Source organism: Engystomops pustulosus, chromosome 2 (genome assembly GCF_040894005.1).
Source record: "Engystomops pustulosus chromosome 2, aEngPut4.maternal, whole genome shotgun sequence".
In the NCBI taxonomy this organism is placed as follows: Eukaryota; Metazoa; Chordata; class Amphibia; order Anura; family Leptodactylidae; genus Engystomops; species Engystomops pustulosus.
The window spans coordinates 114,688,807-114,715,342 of NC_092412.1; the positions used below are offsets into that span (position 1 = coordinate 114,688,807).

General features: G+C 41.2%; 1 protein-coding gene across 2 annotated transcripts; it reads right to left on the reverse strand.

Moving 5' to 3' along the window:
• Positions 1 to 3,911: 3,911 nt before the first annotated feature.
• On the reverse strand, positions 3,912 to 26,536 carry TRAT1 (T cell receptor associated transmembrane adaptor 1). Of its 2 annotated transcripts, XM_072133071.1 has the most exons (6): positions 26,417 to 26,518; positions 19,185 to 19,286; positions 10,497 to 10,533; positions 8,359 to 8,420; positions 6,970 to 7,040; positions 3,912 to 5,708 (listed from the first exon to the last, which is right to left on the reverse strand). In XM_072133071.1, the coding sequence occupies exons 1-6, from the start codon at positions 26,502 to 26,504 to the stop codon at positions 5,421 to 5,423; spliced, it is 648 nt and encodes a 215-aa protein (XP_071989172.1). In that variant the 5' UTR covers positions 26,505 to 26,518; the 3' UTR covers positions 3,912 to 5,420. The 2 variants fall into 2 exon arrangements, with proteins under 2 accessions (XP_071989172.1, XP_071989173.1); XM_072133072.1 differs by lacking the exon at positions 19,185 to 19,286 and having other exon boundaries at positions 26,417 to 26,536.

Here is a 26,536-nt window from a genome sequence, read left to right on the forward strand (position 1 = left end):
GATGTCCACCAGGTGTCACTGCTGCGCCAAGGTCCGCTGGAGTTCACCGGAGCTCACCTACTATTTCTTGGTGCAGGTAAGTGCGTGTCAAGCAAGTGATGTGGAATATGACGGCACTGTATAAATAAATATTCATTAACATTATAACCCAGAAGAATTTATCCCTTTGCAGCAGATTGACATACCTGTAGGTCCAAAACGGTAGTGAGTTGCCTCATTCAGACATACAGTTACAGTAAATGGGATGATTGTAAGGACACAGAAACTGACTGCCACGCTCCTGCTCCAACAGCCAGAGTTAGTCTTTCAGAATTGCATCCCCACACTGTGATTGCAAAAGTGCTGATAACTGGAAGTTGGGGGACTTAAAGGGGTTTGCCTATTAAATAAAGTTCTGACATTTTAATTCCATAGTAATGCTTACACAGTAAAGACAATTTTAACCCCCTTACTTTACAATTTTACTCAGTTTTATTGATGTTTTAGCTCCTATAAGTCAGTGATGGTCAATTTAAAATTTGAGGACTCTCTAAGCAGACACTTACTAATCCCTCTATGCTGTGAGATGCTGTGTGAATCAGGGTTCAGGTTTATCTACACTTTTATTTAGCTTCTAAACATTCACTAGAATCTGACACAGAAAAAGAGATGAAACAGATCAGAGATAATGAGATCCATGAGAAGGATGTAAAACACAATGACACACACCGGCTCTGCAATATTTCAGCTATAACTCACACAGAGTCAAGTCTGTTATACCTCCTTCCCCTGATATAAAGACCTTACCTCATCTGTAATTTGTAGAGTAACTCTGCATGATGCTGCTTGCCGGCAGGAAGCATCTGTATCTGAGTTTGTCTTGTAATGCAGAGGAGAGGGGCTGGATGCAGAGTTCACTGCAGTGTGCATACAGGAGAAGCTATTCATGAGTAGAAGATTTACAGTCTGATCCTGGGGCAATCAAAATTGTATAAACCAGGACTGATAGAGACAGGTTGGAATTATGCCCAAGAAATGCTGTATTTTTGTTAAAAACAGTGAATTATAGAATGTGGTATTTTGTTATTCTGAATATATTTAATCATGTCTTTGTGGGAATACCTCTATAAAGAGACCACAAGCACTGCCATTAATGAATAACTATTTGTGCCAAATGCCAAAGGCAAAATGAGTATACCCATGTATTGCACAATGTGATATCCTCCAGTGTGACTATAAAAAATGAAAATACAATTTGCTTAAAAAAATTAAATAACACACTACTTAGTAACTAATAATGAAACTTTTTTTTGTTAATTAGAAAATGGGTTTATTTTGTAAGGCCTCATACAACCATCCAATATTGGTAGGTAATTGGTGCTCTTCATGTAGGAATGGGACTTATCTTTTACAATGTGGGTAGGCGCCACATAGTAGTGGGCTTAAAATGACATCAATGAAAATACCTAAAGAAATGCTTGATAATGTGCTACTGGTTTTCCAATCGATTTTTTTTTCTTCTATTTTCTTTCCCTGACTATGGGCACTGCTCGTATTGGAGCTGTAGTAGCAGTATTTAGTGATGTGTTTTACAAACCTCCTCATGGAAATAGGCAGCAATAGCCTGGAGCTGATTCATTGAGCTTATGGAGAGATTTTTAGGCTTGCTCCATGCAGATTGCAGGTGTAGATAAGCTTTGACATCATCTATTGTGTGTATTATATGAATGTAATGTTGTTGTCTTCTATAGAGATATTACCTTTGTTACATTGCTTATTTTACTGTTATCTGTATGTTGCGAATGAGATGAATACTACACAAAAATTGCTTATAGAAGAGAAGAAAAACAGACTTGTTTACTAGAAAATCAAACAGCCTGACAGGTGTTAACTGGAAAGTTGTTTACCACTTTACCAATATAAGTAAGACAACAGTCCCAGTCCCTAGTGTCTTGAAGAGCTTGGAGAAGAAGATTGCCAGTCTACATGAACAACCAGAAGAAGAAGCTGAGACAGGGTTACTCTGCCAAAGACCCTGGGCTCCTTGTCTTTGGCCAGGGTATAAGCCTACTGAGAAAAAGAGGGACAGCTAGCCAGGCCTTTCCTCAATGTAGGACACTTTTTCTGTCAGGGAGGAGATTGAAGCCCTATGCCTTTCTTGTATTGCTATGCACCTGAATTTCATCGGTAAAGAAGGTAACTGTGCACTGCAGACCCTCCCTCCCTGGACTTATTGTGCATTGGGGTGCACCGTGCCTTACCATCCCTTCCAGAGACCAGAAAAACATAGTAACACTTCGGCAGTGCCTGGCAGACCCAGCATATCGCTAGGGCCAACCCTAACCCTCACACATCTAGCTCATAATTTTAAAAGTAGATTTTAGATGGAAGAAGGACATGGATAACAAATGTAAGAAGATTACAACAGTCACAGTGTCTGGATCTATGAGTAAGTGTCCCTGGTTTATTGTGCTTGATTTTGATGTCATGGCTTATGTTAATGTGTCACACTTATGGAAACTAACACATATTTTTATTCAAGTATAGTTCCCCAGATGCCTTACCAGGCTAGCAGATGGTATCAGAATCCTGTCTCATTGTACTCTTTCTACTATCCAGGAAAAGAAGTCATCTCACGCAATGATATGCATGGATGCCTCCCACCCAGGGCAGCAGATGAAAATCTCGCCTCAGGCGGCAAAATATGGAGACCTTTAAAGAGCGGCGAAATTTGCCCACCAGATAAATAACTTGCACCTGTCTCTTTAAGACACAGGTGCAATTTACATGCGGAGGGACGCAGCGCCTATCCAGTTGCTGGCGTCACTCTATTCTATGCAGGGACACAGGCAGCGGATGATGACGTCACACCACCTGTGTCTCTGAGCAGAGCCGCGGCTCACAGAAGTGCCGTGAGAAGACGGGAGCTGCACGCCATGGGAGCACCCTGCCTGGAGGTGAGTATCAGTTTTATTATATTTAATGTACATTTATTAATTAAATGTGGCTAATAAGGGTAAGGGGCGAATACTGATATCACAGCTAGGGGTGGGGGGTTTCTGTATATGTATATTCTGAGGGTTTATGTATGCCCGTATGTGCGAGCAGAATCATTTTATACTGAGGGGACTTTATATATTATATCATTTTATACTGGGGGGGGCTGTATGTATTATATGGGGCCAGAATCATTTTATACTGGGGGGCTGTATGTATTATATGGGGCCAGAATCATTTTATACTGGGGGAGGGGCTGTATGTATTATATGGGGCCAGAATCATTTTATAAAGGGGCGGGGCTGTATATATTATATGGGGCCAGATTCTGGCATTTTAATATTCGCCTCTGGCAGCAAATGTGCTAGAATCGGCCCTGCTCCCACCTTCTACCCGGTTGAGCGTCTTCCATGCTCTCACTTGGTTGTCTTACAGCAGAAGTTTCCTGCTATGCTCTGTAAGATAGTACTCATGACCTGAGGTTAATTTCATTTGATTGCTTAACTCTCTATTTAGCCAGCTCTTTGGCTGTTCTTTATACCGAGTTCAGCTGTAATTTAGATGTTTATTGCTACTTATTGGATTTCAACAGGGCTTTGGGGCAATGTACCCCTATACCTGGGGCAGAAGTGTTTTTTAAAGTGGACAATATTGTATGCACACACCTTTTGGACTTTTGTTTGTGTAATATATGTACTTTTTAATGTTTTTTAATTCTTTGTTTTGCATACCATGTCCTTTTTAAATGATTACAGCTTAGCACACCCCTTCCCTTTTAGATTTTCAAATTTTAGCAATACACTATGCAGACCCCATTTATGTTTCTATTTTGTCAACACACCTCACTGTGCATGCTCTAGGTAAGAACCAAAGAATAATAATGACAAATGTTTTATATCATAACAAGTGATAGTGCTTTTTATAATATTAAGGGTTCATGTTGCATATAATATTGACAGAGGCTGTAGTATATAACACGATAATGCTGCATGTAATACTAAGGGAGTACAATATATCAATGTTACATGACATTGCTATTTATAATAAAAACTGAAGATTCTGAAGTGTGTATAGGCTAAAATATGATGCTGTATAATGTAACCACACTGTGAATGCTGAAATAAGGGAGACTCTATATTTACTGTAGAGTACTGTACACATTAATAAAGCACAGTAAACACTGTACAGGCGGTCCCCTACTTAAGGACACCCGACTTACAGACAACCCATAGTTACAGACAGACCTCTCTGCCCACTGTGACCTCTGGTGAAGCTCTCTGGAAGCTTTACTATAGTCCCAGACTGCAATGATCAGCTGTAAGGTGTCTGTAATGAAGCTTTATTGATAATTCTTGGTCCAATGACGCAAAAAATTTTGAAACTTCAATTGTCAGTGGGGCAAAAGAAAAAAAATTATCTAGAACTTCAATGATAAAATATACAGTTTCGACTTACATACAAATTCAAATTAAGAACAAACCTCCGGACCCTATCTTGAATGTAACCCGGGGACTGCCTGTATATAATAATGATAAGGGAGAACTCTGCTCTTGTGAGGTTATGCTCCAATGGTGCTGAGTTGTATGTCAGAGTATGAGGGCCTCTGATTAGGGAAGTTGGATATTTATGGGAGTGGAGACCATGGCACGTCATGCATGTGAATGGTTTCTACCTTATTGCAATTGAAATAGAGGTGGTGTAAAAAACCATATAGTCAAAAACATTTTTTAAAAATATCTTCTTCATCAGTAAGGCATACTAATAATGATGTGAAGTGATGTGATCAGAAGGGGTTGACTGTCTCAACACATCCGTAGGTTGTTTCTTCAAAAGTAGGACATCATTGTCATGACCCACAATATAGGTGGTGCCCGACTTAAGGACACCTGTCCTACAAAGGAGCCCTAGTTACAGACAAACCTCTCTGCCCACTCGGACCTCTGGTGAAGCTCTCTGAAGGCTTTACTTTAGTACCCGGATACAATGATTAGCTGTATGGTGTCTGTAATGAAGTTTTTTTTTTTTTAAATCCTGATAATCCCCAGCACATAAGTTTGAAAATACAATTTACTAGGGACAAAAAATTTGGTCTGAAGATACAATTATAAAATAAACCTGTTCCAACTTACATACAAATTCAACTTAAGAACCAACTTGAAGAACCTTATCTTGTATGTAACCCTTGTAATGTAGTAAGCCTATACTTAGCATTACAGGCTTTGTAGCTTCTACCTTGGGTTAGGGGTGAAAAGACAACAGACAAAATGGTAACACACAGGAAAAAAATGCTTTGGTAAGAACAGGGAAGGGAGCTCATCCATCGAACCATCTTCTGTATGCATTATTATGCCCAAATACATACATATATTTCTTACATGCACATAAAATAGACTCCTATGTTTGTCATGGTTCCCCTATATCAGGTAATGAATTGTTGAAATAGATTATTGATTTTCATCTTCATTATCCAGAGTATGTCTTGTCTTCTTCATCAAATGGTAAAGTCGCTCTGGATCGTCATGAATCAGTTCATTTTGAGCTATATATTCTGCTGTAAGCTGTTCACTATTCAGATAAATACTGGATCTAGATAAGGCACTAACATTTGCTCTGTCAAATTCCTCAAAATTCTGTTTACTCTTTGGTTTTGCTTTTTTCTTTCGATTTTTACCAGTTCTCTTTGGATCTAAATCTAGATCAGCATAGCACATCTGTTCTTCTGGATCCACCTGCTAAAGTAATGCATAACACAATTAACCCTATAGAATTAATTAAATGAACAACCAAACTATCCTATGGCTTCGGGCCTGTGTTCTGTGCATGCGCAGAACGCCGCCTTCTTGGATGAGGCTCGTAGCTGAGCGCCAAAGGTTAGGGTAGGAGGAACAAAGAGGCTACTGGGGCATGGAGTCATGTCAGGCTACTCCACCGCCCAGTAGCCTCTTTAGAAAATTTACATATTAGGGCAATAAAAATGTTAAAAAGATAGCGGGACATTAGGATTAGCTCTAAAAAGGGGCTATCCTCACGTCCAATACATACACCTACCACCCGTTCTACCTTTATAGGTAGATTCGTGGTGGTAGATTTCCTTTAACACTAAGGTTAAAGGGGTATTCCGGGAATATGAACGTCTGACACAAAATCCCATGATGATATAAATAAATGAATATATCAATACTCAATGTCATTAGTCACAAAACGGAGCTTAAATAATTTGATTTTATGATTTACAAAATTTATGGCCTCTCTAAAGTAGGTGGAGTTATCACTAAGATGGCCGCCACTGGAAACTACAAGTTCCATGATCCTTTAGTTCTCAGTAACTCCTCCTACCACTTATGCTCTGTTTCCAGTGATGATCTAACAGGTTTTCTTGCTCTGTTACCATAGTAATGATGTGTAACTGCCATAACCACAACACCGGCCATACTGGATGCACTGCAACCAACCAACTACAGCCAAACCTAGTGGTGATCACATGACCCTGCCCAGGCAGGTACAGGACATGTGATGTGGGCATGTGACCGCGCGGAGGAAATTAACGGACTGATTAAAGGGCCGGTAGCATTTTAATTCTTCAGTACAGTCTATGTCATCAGCATTTTCTGCTAATGGGAGCAAAATTTTAAATAACAACTAATTACATATAAGCTTATATTTTGAGTGCCCACTTGTATATGAATTATGCTGATTCCTGGAATACCCCTTTAAGTTCACAACTGTGTTTGGCAGATTTTGTTACATATTCCATTATTAAAAGCAGAAAAAGTATTGCGGCAGTTCATGATAGTAATAACGGACACATAAGGGAAGGCACAAAGGTCCATTAAAGTCTAAGAAGAGTGGAAAGGTGAAGGAAAACCTTCAGTTTCCATTATGGTGTCTTTTAAATGGAGATTGTAATGGAAAGTCCAGAAGCTGATGTGAACTGGGCCTTAAAGGTCGAAACTCGAAAGAATACACTTAGAGAATGCATAGTGAAAACAGTACCTGGTTCTCCGCCATGTTTCTTTCATGAGAAGTTGCCATTGGTTCATAACAGCATTCATCAGTAATATGGTCTATGGTTTAGAGAAAATAATGCCATAAAATAACAAACTTCCATTTTATTTTTTAAATCTATTCATGATAAAATTCTCCCCAAATATTAGTGCATCCATTTAAAAATCTGCAACCTGTCTAAAGCAAAATGAAAGGTGTGTTGTGATTTGAATGGGCAACAAAGACAGTTGATCTTTTAGGCAGTTGTTTTAGTGTAGTATTTTAGGATCTAATTTTGAAAAGGTCTTCAGCCCAAAATTAGTCCACAAACACCATTGAGATCAAAAGTAATGCCAAAGCCTTGGCTTTCTACACACATGATCAGCCCATGGATATGGACCATGTCACAGGCTGACCCCACTGCAGGGAAGGGACTCCTTGCATCATAGTGAGATATGATGCAAGGAGTCTCTTCTTCCCTGCTAAGCGTTACCACTGTGCGTGTAGCACAGTCTGTGTGAAACAGCCCTTATACTATGGTGGTTCATCCAGCTGTGTTTCAGCAGTGACTCGGCAGCTGAAATCATCTTTCTATGAGTAGCTTGGGATTTTTCATAATAGAGCCTCACTGTTTTATCATATGACAGACAACAATAATTGCATCTCAATTTTTTAATAATTGCAGGTTTGGGTCATTTGTTCCTCAGCATAACTAGACAATATGGGCCTTAGACCATACCAATAATAAAGAATTATCTTATCTTATCTTATACTTTTAGGCTGTGTTTACACAATGAATTTTGGATGCATTTTCATTGCATGTTAAATCACTTTGCAAACATATTGGAAAACACATGTGTTGTAATAAGTTTGCAATGTGTTTCAAAATGTAATGAAAACGTATCCAAAACCAGGGAAAGCTCCAACTAGGGTAAGAATATTTTTGGATTACAAACCCTACATTGGATTTATATAAGTAAAGCTTTCAATGACAGCCCTAGGTCCAACCTGCATAGCTCTGCAATCTGACTGAACCTGAGATCCATTCAGATTGCCTACCATTCTTCCATATGCCCAGTGCTGTAATAACTATCACATTTGTGCTAGCCTGCATCATGCTGTTCTATTGTAGGGCTGCAGGCGTTGTAAGGTTTGATATTCCCCTCTAATAGGTATTGGAACAATATACAGTAGCATTTTCTGAGCCATTATATCATCCAGCTATTATTATTATGACTATCTTATGAAACATAGTCGCATGCAGTACATTATGGCAGAGAAATACATTTTAATTCCGGAGTCTAGTTTCACAAAGCAATTTTCCAGTATTTCATTTTATCATTTTTGATTATATTTATCCATTAGAAACAAAATTTGAAAAATCTGAAAGTCACTTACCCAGAATTGGCAGACTGAGATTGCCATAAATTGGATTATTTTCAATATACTGATGGTCATAGCTGCCGAAAGGGAAAATTAGTACAATTTACCTCTTTGAAAATAGTTATTTTTGCATATGTCACAATCATAAACGCATAACTCAGATGTATGTATGTCTTCTATATTTATACGTCATTCTACAGCTGTAGGAAATTTTCAAATATTCAAGTTAACAAAAATAACTTTACTAATAAGGAAATACAATTAATAATTTGGGTAATTCTTTTATTCATGTATTGAAACTATTGCATAGGATAAATTATGTATTAATAGGGAAACTGACATAATGGACTTAAGAAGTAAAGAGGGATTGGCCATTGATGATAACAACAGGTTAGAAATCTATGGCAATCACATCACTGGCTTTGTTTTAACAAATGATTGTCTTGGTCAAACAAACCATTTAAGTTATAGCACCCTACTATTCTATGAATGGATTATAGATAACATACTTCTGTTTTGTAATTGTTTTGTTAGAAGCCTGTCTATAATTGCCAGCTGAATATCAAAACCGAAGGCCTCCTACACACGCACGTGTACAAACATCAGGCCCCTGGTCCATTGCTGGTCAGATCCCATGGACCAAACACAGTGCAGTGGACAGGTGTCCATGCATGGTAGTGACATATGATGCAAGGACTCTTGTCCACTGTACTGTACTTGGGATCTGACCAGCACAGTCTGCATAGACCGAGTATATTTGTGTGCAGGAGGCAGTAGGGTTACATTGTGTTTATTTTGTGTTTACGTCACTTACATTCACTTTACCTGAATGCAATGTAAACAGAATGCTTATGCAATGTAAATGTGATGTGAAAGCTATGTAAACACAATGGGGCACATGTATCATAGGTTTTGTCTGTCTGTTTAAGCCTCACAAAATACATAAGCCTCCCCCAGTAAGACCAAGACCAAAAATATCCAATATGAGTTAGTAAATATTAAGATAAAGAGATGTTGTCGGGGGTGTAATAGTTACTTCTCAATATATAGAAGACCGGAGTCAGGCTTCATATTACCCTAATATTAACATTAAAATTTGCAGCTCTTTTTTTCTTGTGGTATTTCTGCACCATTCCTGCATATTTTGTAAAAAACCTGCAAACTTTCAATCACAGTTTTTTCCGTAAACCCATGCCAGTATTTTTGCCGGGTGGCACGGACACCCCACAGATACATCAAGTGCCCTAAGCCATGTCGGTTGGACATAAGTAGGTGTGGCCTGTATCGTAGGCCGGTCCACGAGCACTGGCTTATTATAAATTTCTACCATGGTGTTTATTCTTTATTAAATTTGAGTCTTTTTTTTTAAAGTTCTAAGCTAATTTCTACACCTGGTAAGGAGCAGCCTTAGATTTGCACCAATTTAAAAAAAAAAACAACTTTCACATCTGGATCTAGGCGAGAACTCTGAGAACTCTGCAGAAAACTAGACAAGTTTTAAGGGAGTCTTAGGCACAAAATAGTCCCATATGAGCACATGAGCCATGAAAAGTCTCAAAAATTAAAGAAAAAGGCGAGCCAAAAGTCTGATACATGTGCCCCAAATTTGTGAAAGCATCCTGAGGGTTCATTCTCATGGCCAGGTGCACGCCCGGGCTGACTTTCCTCCATAGGCAGACAAGCCTGACTCGGTCACAGTACAGTGAAGCATCGTGTGCTCACCAGCCTGTGACCGGGAGCTGTGATCTGCTCATCCCCCCCATAGAGGCCATGTGAATGTACCCTAAGGTTAAGGCCAAGTGTTTTTGTTTTGCAGTGATATTATAGTAGATGAATATGGTCTCAGCATATGCCAGACAGATAAAGAACATCTACTACCTGGATCAAGGATTGTAAACCTTGATTTGAGGAAAAAAAAAGGCTTTAAAATAATGCAAATGATCCTGAGAGGTTCCAGGCTCGATTAAATAATTTTAAAAGCCTTTTGTTGTAAAAAAAAAAAGGGCATACAAAGTCAAAAGAAGAGCAGATCCTGCCAGAGGGGACACACACCAGTATGTCAGTGTGTTTGGTTTACAATCCTTGTTCCTGGTGGTAGATGTCTTTTAAACAGCAAAATGAAATTATACAGTGACATAAATAGAGGTGCATACCTTATAGTGCCCTGGCTGCTGTATTTCATTGCTTTTACTGTGTAAGGGATGAAAGTGTTTAGTATTTGGTAGTACTATTACCACTAAAATTCAAAATGCAAGTTGAAAATTCAATATATTCATGAACACCGCTTTGATTTTTAGTAGCACAGACAAACTTACCAGAGGATTCCCCAAGTCATTGGAATTTAACCTTAGGCTCCATATAACATTAGGAAATGAGGATAACTTTTTCAACTGTGACATTTCTTTGCGTTACCTACTCTATGGGGCCGATTTATCAAGCTAATAAGAACTGTCTTAGTCGCAACTAAGCACATTATTAAACTTAGCTTGATAAATCTGCCGCTATGTCTCATTCAAGAGTGTGAGTTGTACGTCTATGGTGGGCATTCTTCAACTGTGTTTTAGGCACAGGAATTGTGTGGTAATTTTATATTTTGGTGCAAGGGCGGACAACTGAAAGGGTTCTGAAGTGTCTCCACATTCATGAAGGTGAAATAAAATCTGGTACACCAGCTTTTAGCTCATCTATTTGTGATCTAAAAATAGCACCAAAAAAGTGTTGGAAACCTAGAAGCGTGTTGGGATTAACAATCTGCAACCAAATTGGGCGACAAAAATTTTTTTAATAATTTGAGTGTCATAAAAGGAGCAATATAAATATGACCCACAAGGTTTAGCTAGGAAATAAAAAAGAACAAGACAAAAAACTGACGCAAAGGCAATAATGAATGCCCCCCCCCTTTAAGTCTACCCCGTCTATCGCACACTACCACTTGAGTAAGCTGCCAAATATTTTTAAGACTGATTAAAAGTTGCAATGATAAATCTGTTGCAAGGGGCTATCCATTTCCAATTTCTGAGACACTTTTCGAATTGCATTGGAAAATGTAGAATGTTAAAATATCACATAAGCTCAAAAGGTTGCAGAACCCCATTATGTTGCAGAAATGTAGCATAGGGTTTTATATATTAGCCCCAGTGTAATTGCAAGTCATGTGTAAATGCCCCATACAAATCTATGGAGACTCATCAAAAATGCATTGCACTCATCTGCAACACAAGCGTAAGAAATTGAGTTATAAGTAAGGAGGATAGTGGGGAGCCAGGATCAATGAAGAAATACTAACTATTCAAACACTTTGCTAGCAGCTTAGTAGTCCACAGTCAACAGGTATCTGCTTTATGTTGAGGTGGAAGGGGAAAGGCATACCTCCCAACTTTTGGACTTGAGAAAGAGGGACAAATGCTCCTCCCCCTTTTTTCTAAACCATGCCCATTGCAAATCTGCAACATATAAAACCCCTCTTTAATTCTATCCTCCCTTGTCATTTGGTTTTCCACTTTTATTTATATCCCCAATTTTACACATAATTCAATCTGTACTCCTACCCCTTCCCCTCCTCACATGGTGTGGCCCCTATTCTCTATCCTCTTGTCCTCCATCCACCTCTTGTAGTTTCTGTCCTTCAGCCTCCTCCTGTAGCCTCCTGCCCTCCAGCCTCCTCCTGTAGCCTCCTGTCCCCCAGCCTCCTCCTGTAGTCTCCTGTCCCCCAACCTCCTCCTCCAGTCCCACAGTCCCCTCCAGAATCCTCCTCTTCTCCGACCTCCCCCTCCAGAATCCTCCTCCTGTCCTCCAGACTCCTTCTATCCCCCAGCCTCCTCAAGCATCCTCCTGTCCTCCAGCCTCCTTCTCTTGTCCCCAGCCTCCTCCTCCTGTCCTCCAGCCTCCTCCTCCTGTCCTCCAGCATCCTCCTCCTGTCCTCAGCCTCCAACTGTCCTCCAGCATCCTCCTCCTGTCCCCAGCCACCACCTGTCCTCCAGCATCCTCCTCCTGTCCCCAGCCTCCACCTGTCTTCCAGCCTCCATCATCCTCCTCCTGTTCTCCAGCAGCCTCCTCCTCTATCCTCCTCATGTCCTCCAGCCTCCTCCTGTCCTCCAGCCTCCTGTCCCCATCAGCCTCCAGCCTCCTCATGTCCTCCAGCAAGCTCCTCCTGTCCTCCAGCAGCCTCCTCCTGGCCTCCAATCTCCTCCTGGCCTCCAGCCTCCTCCTGTCCTCCAGCAGCCTCCTCCTGTCCTCCAGCAGCCTCCAGCCTCCTCCTGTCCCCCAGCAGCCTACAGCCTTAACCTGTCCTCCAGCAGCCTCCAGTCTCCTCCTGTCCTCCAGCAGTCTCCAGCAGCCTCCAGCCTCCTCCTGTCTTCCAGCAGCCTACAGACTCCTCCTGTCCTCCAGCAGCCTACAGACTCCTCCTGTCCTCCAGCAGCCTACAGACTCCTCCTGTCCTCCAGCCGTCTCCTGTATCTCCTGTCCTTCAGCCTTCTCCTGTAGCCTCTTGTATCCTCCTGTCCCCCAGCCTCCTCCTCCAGCCCCACAGTCCCCTCCAGAATCCTCCTGTCCTCCGACCTCCCCCTCCATCATCCTCCTCCTTTCCTCCAGCCTCCTTCTGTCCCCCTGCCTCCTCAAGCATCTTCCTGTCCCCCAGCCTCCTCCTCTTGCCCTCCAGCCTCCTCCTCCTGTCCCCCAGCATCCTCCTCCTGTCTCCAGCCTCCACCTGTCCTCCAGCATCCTCCTCCTGTCCCCAGCCTCCACCTGTCCTCCAGCATCCTCCTCCTATCCACAGCCTCCACCTGTCCTCCAGCATCCTCCTCCTGTCTCCAGCCTCCACCTGTCCTCCAGCATCCTCCTCCTGTCCCCAGCCTCCACCTGTCCTCCAGCATCCTCCTCCTATCCACAGCCTCCACCTGTCCTCCAGCATCCTCCTCCTGTCTCCAGCCTCCACCTGTCCTCCAGCATCCTTCTCCTGTCCCCAGCCTCCACCTGTCCTCCAGCATCCTCCTCCTATCCCCAGCCTCCACCTGTCTTCCAGCCTCTTTCTGTCCCCCAGCCTCTTCCTCCTGTCCTCCAGCATCCTCCTCCTGTCCCCAGCCTCCTTCTGTCCCCAGCCTCTTCCTCCTGTCCTCCAGCAGCTCCCTGTCCTGCAGCCTCCAGCATCCTCCTCCTGTCCTCCAGCAGCTCCTCCTCTATCCTCCTCCTGTAGCCCCCTGTCCTCCAGTCTCCTGTCCCCCATCAGCCTCTAGCCTCCTCCTGTCCTCCAGCAGCCTCCTCCTGGCCTCCAGCCTCCTCCTGTCCTCCTGCAGCCTCCTTCTGTCCTCCAGCAGCCCCCAGCGCCACATCCTGTCCTCCAGCCTCCTCCTGTCCTCCTGCAGCCCTCAGCGTCGCCTCCTGTCCTCCAGCCTCCTCCTATCTTCCAGCAGCCTCCTGTAGCCTCCTCCTGTCCCCCAGCAGCCTCCTGTAGCATCCAGCAGTCTCCAGCAGCCTCCAGTCTCCTCCTGTCCTCCAGCAGCCTCCAGCCTCCGCCTGTCCGCCAGCAGCCTCCCCCTGTCCTCCAGCAGCCTCCAGCAGCCTCCTCCTGTCCTACAGCAGCCTCCATCAGCCTACTCCTGTCCTCCAGCAGCCTCCAGCCTCCTCCTGTCCTCCAGCAGCCTCCTCCTGTCCTCCAGCAGCCTCCTCTTGTCCTCCAGCAGCCTCCTCCTTTCCTCCAGCAGCCTCCAGCAGCCTCTTCTTACCCCCAGCAGCCTCCTCCTGTCCTCTATCCTCCTCCTGTAGCCTCCAGCATATTCCTGTCCCCCAGCTTCCTCCTGTAGCCTCCAGCCCCCCCCTGTCCTCTATCCTTCTCCTGGCTCCTCTTCCTGTGGCCCCCTGTCTCCTGGTAGTAAACAAAAATCCTCAGTTTCTTACCTTCTCCAGGCTCGAGTCCAACTGACTCGAGGAGGTGGCATGGCCAGCTGGGGCGGAGCTACCTCCTCACATGACTTGTGCAGACATCATGTGAGGAGGTATCAGGGGCTGGTCCCACCTCCTTCTAGCCCCCATGCCTCGGCTGCCCTGCAGCTCTAAACTTTGGGGTCTGTAGGAGGCGGGACAAACCAGGGAAAGTGGGCGGTGCCCGGTACATTGTCCCAGCCGCCCATGGCAGCGTGACAGAGCCCAAAAAACAGGACTGTCACGATAAAACCGGGACGGTTGGGAGGTATGGGAAAGGAGAAACTGTCTGCCTCTCCTCCTCCTTAGAAAGTTGTCCTCTCTGGCCATGGGATTTTCAAATGAGTTAGCTCTGATCTATCTTTTCCTGCTCTGCCTCCTACTCCTTATCATAAAGATACTGTACAGTCACCTCTGAAGAAGTACTCATAGAAGGGCCTTGTGTGACAGTTTTTAGCCGCAAGGCAAGCAAAGTCACTGTTCCTGCCTCACAACACAGAATTTGCAATGTCCTACTTATGAAAGGTGTGCCAGGGTGGGGATGCCCTAAGCCAGCCAAATTTTTACTATAACCTGTGCACAAATGTGGCACAGGTTATAGCTGAAAGCTATGCGAGGTTGGTCCTGCCATAAATTTCAATTCTTGCGAATAAGTTCTGTCCTATAATTACTTTCAGTAACTCTAGAATGTCATGCCAGTTACATTGATGAGTAAAACTGGTACACAATTAGCCAGTCTTAATACATGGACCATATTATTTGAGTATTTCTGTGTTCCCAATGCATCAATAAACTTGTCTACTGATGCAAACTATAATGACTCTTTCATATATAGCTTGTCTTCAGTACAGAAGCAGTATATAGTGCTATAGCCACAGTAGCAAAGCACATTTTGTATGGTAGTATATATGGTGCAGCAGCCAAAACCCCTTGCTAGCCACTCCCAGGAAAAGCTCCTGAGGTCCAGAGGCATATATACAGGGCCAGCATTAGGGAATGTCAAACCGGGCATTTCCCCAGGGCCCCCTGTCCTAAAGGGGCCCCCTGCACAGGGCTGGAAGGGCCCACTTGAGGTGGGGGAGTTAAATGAAATCACTCTGCAGAGAGCAGTGCCTGTGATGCAGCGTTGGAATGTTCCATTTGCTGATTTTACCTCCCATTAGCTGCTTCCTCCTTTCATGGTGGGGGCCCCGCCCACCAGCCTGGGCCGTCTGTGCAGCTGCCAGGAAGTGGCCTGTACTCTGCTATTCCTGGCAGCATAAGGCCCGGAGCATGTGTGACAGGCCCTGTGCCTGCAATGGGACACCAGGAACCAGCTGTCTGGAGGTGAGAAAGCAGCAGTGCAGTGACCCAGGTGCTGGAGTAGCTGTGAATCTGCTCTTATGTTCTCCTGGGAAGCAAAGGTCCACCTACAGCTTATCAACTGGAGAGGTAAGTATGTGACTGCACTTGTATGTTTACATGTTGTGTATATGTGTGTGATGTGAGCAAATATACATGTGTGACTGTACATTATATCTGTATGTGTGTGTTTACAGCCTGTTATCTGAGTAATGTCTGCTATATATACATCATGTGTTTGTGTGAAGGGGATAAGTGTATGAGTGATGTTTATTATGTGTAATAGATGTCTGTAACCTGTACCTGATTGTTACCTGTACTATGTATGTGTGTCTGTATTATACATATGTGTAATAGGTATATGCTGCATCTATGTGAGTATATATTATATGCATTCTTAATAGGTATATGCTGTATGTAATGTATGTATGTGAGTAAATATTATTCGCATGTGTAATAGGTATATGCTTTATTTAAGTATATATATCATATACATGTGTAATAGGTATATGCTGTATCTATGTGAGTATATATTATATGCGTGTATAATAGGTATATGCTGTATGTAATGTATGTATGTGAGTATATATTATATGCGTATATAATAGGTATATCCTGTATGTAATGTATGTATGTGAGTACATATTATATACGTGTGTAATAGGTACCTTATATACTCAAGTATAAGCCTAGTTTTTCAGCACAAAAAATGTGCTGAAAACCCCAAACTCGGCTTATACTCGAGTCAAAAAAATAAATATATCTAAACTCACCTTTCCGGCGACCCCTGTATATATTCTGTGCAATCTGTCCGGCAGTGGCGGCAGGCTATATACACTGGGGCAGGGTCTGGCAGGCTATATACACTGGGGCAGGGTCTGGCAGGTTATATACACTGGGGCAGGGTCTGGCAGGCTATATACACTGGGGCAGGGTCTGGCAGGCTATATACACTGGGGCAGGGTCTGGCTGGCCATATACACTGGGGCAGGGTCTGGCTGGCCATATACACTGGGGCAGGGGCTGGCTGGCTATATACACTGGGGCAGGGGCTGGCTGGCTATATACACTGGGGCAGGGGCTGGCTGGCTATATACACTGGGGCAGGGGCTGGCTGGCTATATACACTGGGGCAGGGGCTGGCTGGCTATATACACTGGGGAGGCTGTGACCAATGCATTTCCCACCCTCGGCTTATACTCGAGTCAATAGGTTTTCCCAGTATTTTGTGGTAAAATTAGGGGCCTCTGCTTATACTCGGGTCGGCTTATACCCGAGTATATACGGTATATGCTGTATGTAATGTATGTATGTGAGTACATATTATATACGTGTGTAATAGGTATATGCTGTATGTAATGTATGTATGTGAGTATATATTATATGCGTGTATAATAGGTTTATCCTGTACTTAATGTATGTATGTGAGTATATATTATATACGTGCGTAATAGGTAAGTGCTGTATGCAGGGCAGCTTCTGTATTTTATAGTGGAAAAAACAACTCAGACTGCTGGCATGACAGAAGCTGACAAACTTAGCTGCAGGTGTAACCTTTATATTGTAGGAAACCCCAACCTCAGTTATGCTACTATTTGTGGATTAAAAGCAGCCTCAGAAAGCAGGACATGGCTCTGCAGCCTGCACAGTACAGCACGTGTAATTCACATGCTTCGCTTGTATCACAATGTGAGGGGGAGGTTGGAGGCACTAATGGGGGTATACTATGTAGGAAGGAATTTCCCTGCCGCAAAATTCGGGAGGTAAGGAGCACAGGGGCCCGCTGAGATTCTGTCGCCCAGGGGCCTCCTTAAACCTGGAGCCGGCCCTGCCCCTGCATGTGGACATTTGTGTGCAAAGGATGTATTACTACTTTAAAACCCCTTGGTTGAGTGCCCAGGTGAAGATGCTTATCATCTATCTCCTGTCTATATATCTATCTATATCTGTCTAGTTATCTCCTATAATTTGTCCTTTCTATATATCTGTCTAACCAGTTGTCTATTTAGCTTTTTTTATCTATATATCTTCTATCCACCTATCAATCGATCCTCTATCTCTCATCTGTATCTATCTATCTTCTATCAATAAATAATCTACTTAATATGTATGCATCTATAAATCTATCATCTATCTATAAATCATATCTTTCATATTTATCTTCTATCATCAATCTACCTATCATCTTTCTCCTATATAATTCTCCTATAGTCCTGTATTACTACAAAATGTTATTATTGTGCAGGGCTAAAGGGAGCCTCTTACTGAGTGTTCATAAAATAGTTTTATTTTGGGCCCCACTTTGTCTAAAACCGGCCCACGGTTTATATGCAGTGGAGATTAGGAATCCTATAACCATTGTTGAGCCAAGGCCCTTGTAAAATAAGACAGTGTAACAGTCTATTCAGCCAGATCACAAGCTCATTATCATCATTTTAAAGGTTGATTTTAGAAGGAAAGAGGCCATGGATAACAAATATAAGAAAATAACCACAATCACAGTGTCCAGATCTACTAGTAAGTGTACCTGGTTTATCATGCTTGCTTTTAAAAAATTTGTTTATATGTATCAATGTGCTTTAATCTTCTTCCTAGACTGAAATCCAGCCTGATATGTCTATCAGTCCTTCTTATAAAATCATCTCCTGCTTCTCCCAAAGTACGCAGGCATTTCCTGGTTGTGGCATCAGCTAAGGGAACTGAGGCCAGAGCAGCATAATGCTGAATGCTTTCGATTGCACTACCAATAGCAGCCCAGACAAACAGTATAAGGGATATTAGGCTGAAGCTTGTTCTCAGCATTACTGCTGTATGACACAAATGTGACCCTAACCTGACATATGAATTCAAGTCAATTGTACATCCTCACATCCATAGTAACATGCATTAAAGTTATGACAACTATGCCTGCAAAGATGAATGTTTCAGCCAAACTGTTCAGCAGATGCCAACACTTAAACCTCTTCCTGGGACACTGGTACAGAGAACCATTAGAAAGAAGCTGTTGACATGCAGGGGAATGATGACATAGAGCACACCAAGAAGTAAATAGTCTTCATGCTGTGTATCATACTGCTGTGCTTACTCTCCCCCCTTGTTCTCATTGACCCAATTGTATCCTTATCAAAGCCTAGACTGTAGCCTATACAGAAGTTGGTGGTGTGCAGAGAAGGCTTCTGGCTGATATTCTGTGAACACTGCCGGGGGAGGAGGGGGACTGTGTGTGGGAAAACGAGGGCAGACTGTAGACAGGACAGAACTGACATGGAAGAACTGCTTCTAGTAATTACTAAGCAGAGATGTGAATATTGCATAGCCCCTCACCCTTTGCTGACCCTGGAGTCTGTAGCCTGTATCTCCTGTTCCACAGTTTGTTTTCTTCCTGAAACTAGAATTTGGAACTGAAGGAAGAGGGACTGAGACAGGCAGAAAGTAGAGGATTAGCAGACAAATGGCTGCAATAAGGTAATTAAAGTGTATTGGAAAAATTGTAGTTTTCAGCTACTGCAGCTGTAAAATAAACCTAATAAAGTTAAGCTTAAAAAAAGAATGTACCGGTAATAGAAATATAAAATACTAACCCTTTCTGTGTTTTCTAGTGCAGTGCACAATATTAATCGTTATTGATAATAGGAAAGCCAACGAGACTAATACCAGAAGCACCAGCAGCTCCACACATGGTCCTAAAGAAATAAATACAAGAAAACTGAGTTTTTATTTTTACATTGTTTTATTTTGAAGCCATTAATCTAATATTTCCCTCTTGTCTTGCACAGGGGTGTCCAGACTTTTGTCTCAAAGCTGCTAAGGATGAAGAAGGCTTATATGCTAAAACGTGTGTCCAGGTCGGTCCATGGTTACATCGGCCCCTACACTTGTTTTTGCCCAGGAATATGGTATTGCAGTTACATTATATTAATGACCATTTGAAGTGCACATTACATATTGCACTCTGTGTTTTCTATGCTACCAAATAGTTGCACCCCATGAGTTAATAATATGGGGTTGTTGGTGAGACTACAGATCACATAACATACTGCCTCTGTCCAACTATAATAGACATGGTTAAATAAAAAGACGGAAAACCTCCTTCTTTATGAGGTTTTTCGTCTTTTTATTTAACCATGTCTATTACAGTTGGGCAGAAGCAGTATGTTACGTGATCTGTCATGGCAACTGACCATACCCTCCAATGATGTCATGAGGAACACCCATTGGCGCCAGGAGTTGATTCCTTTCCATAATGGCTTAATCTTACCACAAAGTTCAGTTACATTGGGTTGCAGCAAAAAGGTTGAATGATTATTATGGCAAATAATTGTATTAAGAAGATCAAAGCCTCCTGCACACGTTGCTGGAGAATTATTATGCCTTGTGCTTCTTGACGCAGTCTTGACTGTCCCTGCCCCAGAGAGAATCTGCTTATTCATCAAGAGATGTATGCCTCTTGATTTCTTAGGCACATCTCCAGTTCCAGAAAAAAACTAGCCCCTAGCTGGTGTATAGTTGAGCTATAATTCATGCCACTTCCTGACGCAAATGTTAATAAATCTGTGAAGCCATAGAAGGCCACGCCACTCTCTAAGGCTAAGCTCAATACTTAACACATTTTTTTGGCGTGAAAAGAGCAAACATATTAAAAATTGTGACATTTTCATACATTCTTTCAAAAACTGGCATAAAATGTATAATAAATCCCAAACTAATAACCTCCCTCCGTCACTTTTTTAAGAAGTATTTCTCATCTTAAAGAGATTGCCTGGGCTTAAGCAAAAAAAGTATATAACCGGACAGGTGAGGGTTAAGAAAACAATGAACTTATACAGGCGGTCCCCTACTTAAGTACACCCGACTTACAGACAACCCATAGTTACAGACGGACCCCTCTGCCCACTGTGACCTCTTGTGAAGCTCTCTGGATGCTTTACTATAGCCCCAGACTGCAATGATCAACTGTAAGGTGTCTGTAATGAAGCTTTATTGATAATCCTTGGCCAATTAAAGCAAAAATTTTGAAACTCCAATTGTCACTGGGACAAAAGAAAACAAATTTGTCTAGAACTTCAATTATAAAATATACAGTTTCGACTTACATACAAATTCAACTTAAGAACAAACCTCCAGACCCTATCTTGTATGTAACCCGGGGACTGCCTGTACTTACCTTCGCCAAGGCTCCTTTTGTCCCGCTACATCTCCTGTCAGTGCCATGTCTCTGTTTGTTTACAGAGGTAGGTGGTTCGATCCGACAATTTCTGATCACCAGCTACAGCATTGAATCTAATCCTGTGCCCAGCGAGCGCCAGCGGTCGGGTAGGCGTGTATACAAACAGAGGCACAGGACCGATGGGACACGGTGTAATATGACAGGAGTGCCACCGAAGGTAAGTATAAGTTCTTATTTGTCTTCTTAACCCCCATGGCCGGCTACATATTTTTATTTTAACCCGGATAACCCTTTTATAATGTCATATTTTTGTCAAACATCTTCTGACAAACCAATATTTAATGTTTTTGTCCCCAAACTACTACAAAATGTGTGTCATTTTATAATTTTGCATTGGCTGACATGTAATATCTAGATGCAGCACTTTTTGTGAAAAAGGAAAATGTACCGAACATACCAAAAAGGAGGTTTTCCAAAAATGTGCGCGTGAATCTACCCCAAAGATGTATTTATGTATTTAAAAATCAAAGACAGTCCTAAATCAATTCAGGATCAATTAATGTTTGACCTTTGATTCAGTGAAAGTCTGTTTATGGGGATCACCATGCTGCATTGTTGCAGTACTAGTTACAAATGGACTTCTCTGCCCACTGTGACCTCTATGAATGCTGGTAATTTACTGAATTTTGGCCCCAGGCTACAAAGATAAGAGTTAGCAAGATGTCTGTAATGTAATTTTATTGATAATCCTTGTTCACATGACAGCCTAAAATTATCCTAGTACCGTATTTTTCGGACTAAAAGGCACACTAAAAATCCTTGATCAAAGGTGCGCCTTATAGTCCAGTGCGCCTTATATATGAACCGTACTTACAGACAACAGCTGCTGGTCATTCATCCTTATAATCAGGTGCGCCTTATACTCCAGTGCGCCTTATAGTCCGAAAAATACTGTACTAGTTTTAGTCCTATTGTCCCAGGGACAAAAAAATACTTTGTCTGGAGTAACACTTACAAATTCCACTTAAGAATAAACCTACAGAACTTATCTTGTGCATAACCTGGGGACTGCCTGTGTGTCACGTCACGACAAGATGTTTTATTTTTTTATTTTATGATCACCTCCTTGAAGCTTGGTAGTATTTCTGAGCCACTAGGAAGGTGGGTCATGATAACTTTGAGGATAAAAATCTGAGGTAAGTTAAACTTTTGAAAGGTGGACACTCAAAACACTTTTTCTGCATCTAATGACAATAGTGCACTGGGGAGACCTCCTAGCCCCCTCAAGCTCAATCAGATCAATAACACAACTTTTTTGCTTTTGGGACAAACCGCCCAACTGATCCGAGGAGACAAGACAGGGAATAACTTTACATAACCTTGCAGAGAGAATTGAAGCAAAAAATCTTGATCATCATTTAATAATGAAATCGGTCTATAATTCTCTACCTTTGTCAGGTCTTTCCCTGGTTGTATAACTACACAACCTCCTTTTAAATTGTACAGTTTAGAATAAAATTTGCTAAATTCATCCAAGATTTTTTTGTGAACTATAAATTTCTTGCTCATCCTGCTTCCTAATTCTAAAACTTATTTTCTGTTTTTAAATTTTATATCATGCTTATTTACTTGTTTTAAGGTCAAGGCTAAATTTCAGAGCGTTGCATTTCCGAAGGTTAACTGCATAATCTTTCAATAATAATGCTTAAAGCCATTGTCATATTTCCACTAATAGACCGAACACTGCGTTATCCAGTCTGCTTATGACATTCCTCAAAAACTTCTAGACTCTTTAGGAGATGATCTCTTATCTTGTTTTCTTCCTTAAATTTTTTATCTTTTAAATACTGTAAAAACCTTCCAGTTACCATTTTCTGTGTGCGCCACAAGGAGGCAATAGATTCTACACTATTTACATTTTGATTAAAAAAAACTATTTATTTATGCCTTTATTAATTCTCCATGAGATTTCATTAAGAGACATTAGGACACCAGTCTAAATTTCTATTAATTGAGAAGCATACCTGAAGTTGTAAATTCACCATGGTATGGTCAGAATAAACTATGGAAAGGATCTTTATTTTGTGAATATTTTTAGGAGATATTTTTTGACCCAAAAGAAATCTATTCGACAGTAGGTCTTATGTGGGCAAGAAAAAAAGGTATAGTTCCTTTCATTGCCATACACATACCTCCTTATACCGGCGGTGCCCTACTTATGAACACCCGACTTACAGATGACCTTTAGTTACAAACGGACCTCTGGTAATTGGCAATTTACTGTACTTTAGCCCAAGGCTACAATGATCAGCTATAACAGTTACCAAAGGTGATGAAGCTTATCAAAGGTTATCAAAGGTAATGAAGTTTTACTGTTACTGTTAATCCTCGTTCTTATGACAATACAGCATTTCTAAAAATCCGATTGTCACAGAGACCAAAAAAATTTGTCTGGAGCTACAGGTGTTAAAATCCCCACCAACTATTAATCTTTCACTTTTAACTTTTCTGACCTATGTCAATAGCTTATTTATAATTCTATTTTGACCCATATTGGGGGCATATATATTTATTATTGTAAATTCTCTTCCCAGATTTTTGCAGAACAAAATAAAAAACTTGAAATCTAAGGTGTTTTTTTTACTGCTATTAAAACCCCACTTTTTTCCCCACATAAATAAATAAATGTGTGTCTTTTTTAACAGAACAGAATATCACCTCCATAGTGCGGAATAAAGCCTGCAGACATTCATACTACATATATATACATATATATCTTCCAGCCCAACACCTTTAATACCATATAGAAGTTAAATCTGCACTTATCTTTTATTAAGTCAGAAGAAAGAAAAAGAATAGTGATAGTTTTTAAAAAATATTATAAGAAGAATAGATACAGACATAAAAATACATCTCATAATATAACTTAATCATAAGTCCCAGGTAGGCGGCAGTTATTTGGGCCCAACATATTCCAAGAAAGGTCACACGCTGGCATTGTGTCGCATGCGAACGGATTTTGGCGCAGCTGCGCTGGCTTTCATGCAACAGAGATTGAAGGGCCATTGGACTCCATTTTAACTTTCAAATTGTGTTGCAAAACAATGCACTTACATGCACCATGAAGAAGATGGTGACCTGAGCGGGGAAGTGACACATGCAGGATATCGGGCACATCTTAGTGAATTGCGTCACAGTGCATTATCGTCGGACAATGCAAAATGTGCCCAAATGTCTTTAGATACCACCTCAAGATCTCCGTTAATATCATAATGAAGTTTTTTTAACAAATTTTCTAAAACCTCTTCCCTAATTCTATTGTTGGAAATGCTATAGGTCACAGGGAGTAGTGGGGAATGGTGGGCTAATGTTGACTTATCATATGAAGATTTTTTGAGCCCAATGAAGTCAAAGAATTTTCACATGGTGACATTTGCAGGTTTTCGATCCTATTTAAGCCAGAGTGTTTCATAGCCTTCTTGTTACGTGCTTGTTTTGGGGGGAAGAACTATGTCATATTAGTTGCTTTATTATAATTTGGAAAGCTCTGTGAAGCACTGCGTAATCTGTCTGCCCTATATAAATAAAGGAATTATTATTATTTATTAGTCCGCTTAGGACATCCAATCCCTTGCCTTTCCAGGGTGTTTCCCAAGAATACTACTCAGGCTCTAGAAAACAACAATAACAATATACTTTTCCCATAAACAGATTCTTGTCACACTGTCCGGAAAACCTTTAAATATGCAGCACTTCAAATACTATCACACTGTTCCAACAGTGCAATGATGACTTGCTTTATAGTCCAAAACAATATGTACATACAAAAGTGTAGACAATGGGGCACATTCACTTACCCGGTCCTGCCTGATCCCCACTGTGCATTGTCCGATGAGAATGAACTTTGCTGTGATTCACAAAGATCATGCGCCTGATATCCTGCATCAGGTCCGCCGGAGTTCACCTTCTTGTTCCTGGTGTATGTAAGTGCATGTCTTGTGAGACAATTTTAAAGTTAAATCGGGGGTCCGTCCCTCACCCCCGATTTGTTGGAAGAAATTTGACACGATTGCGCCAAAATCGGATCACGTGCGACACAATTACCGCCACAGCGACACAAATCCCGAAAATTTCTAAAAGACGACAAAAGTGTGATCCGTGGGACCCTTAGTAAATGAGCCCCAATATCTCTGAACAGCTCTAATACTCTGTAGTCTTCTCCCAAAAAGCAGAATAAGTAAGGACAGTTGATAGCATATGAAACTTTTTCCATTCACCGTTCAAAGCTACCTCCAGTATCTCCTAACTTTGCCTCCAATCCAAGAGAAGTGGGATTCAAGTAATTGCTCAAAAATGTACACGTGTTTCTTATTTTCAAATATTGTTAATATGTTTTAATATTCAACTAATTTGGTTAATTTTTGAATGCAAATGTGTTGAAGATATAATAATACACACACCTTACAAGATGTAGACAAAAGGCTAAAGAGCCCTTTTTTTACTTAAAATTGTCTGTTTCCATTCACATCTTACATAAATAAGATTAATGAAAACAAACCAATAGATTTCACTGTGACTGGTCAACACCTTAAAAATTATGGTGGTATCTTCACTAAAAAAAGATAAGAGAAGCCCTTTTTTCTCAAGGGTGATGGAGCACTGCCTTACAAGAGCTCACTTCCCTCTCTCTTTGCTGAGAATAGGTTCCTGCTTTCCTTGGTAGAGTAAAGAATATAGTACATATGTATAAGTCAACACTAGTTCAAATTGCATTGTCAGACAACTAGACACTAGATTACCTTTGAATTTACAGTTCTGCCAGATTTTATCATACAATCTTATGATTCCATGGCCATCTTATTTGAGAAAACCCTACCCATAAAAAGATTTAAAAATTTATAAACACCAATTTAGGTGGTCATCTCAGAGGATAGACTATACAAATATGTTATATATAATGTGTTGACAACCTCTACAAATATAAAGATGCATGTACCGATGGTCCCCTACTTAAGGACACCCGACTTACAGACTCCTAGTTTACAGACTCCCCTGTGACCTCTGGTGAAGCTCCCTGGATACTTTACTTTAGTCCCATGCTACAATGATCAGCTGTAAGGTAATGAAGTTGTATTTATAATCCTTGGTCCCATTACAGCACAACATTTTGAAAATCCAAAAATAAAAATATTTTGCCTGGCACTACAACTATAAAATATACAGTACCAACTCACATACAAATTCAAGTTAAGTACAAACCTATCTAGTACATAACCCGGAAACTGCCTGTTCTGTGTTAATTGTGTTAAATCAAAGCAAGTATGAAATTAAATACTTCATACTACTTCTAAAGATGGTATATAATTATTGGTTTTTCTTTAATTTATAAAGAATTTTACAGTAAATAGTAAAAATTCAAAATTGGTAAAGGCCCTCAACTATAATGCATTTATTGGTGTCCCGTTATGTGCCTTTTAGCTCCTTTTAGGCACCAGTTTGATAACTGATGAATGAATAAATAACTAAATCTATAAATGCATAAATATAACATGTACTTTACATTAATACATTACATTAAATACTTTCTAATAAATCACAGAGCTCTGAAAAACTGTTAACTGTAATTAATCATTAAGAGTCCCATACCTGTGAAAGCTGTCATTGCTGTAGAATGCTTTCTGCTGAGTAAAAGGAAACACGGAGGTAAAGTTCTTAGGGCTGTAAATGGTTTCATGCAGGCTTAATTGGTGCATCCCTCCTTTGGTG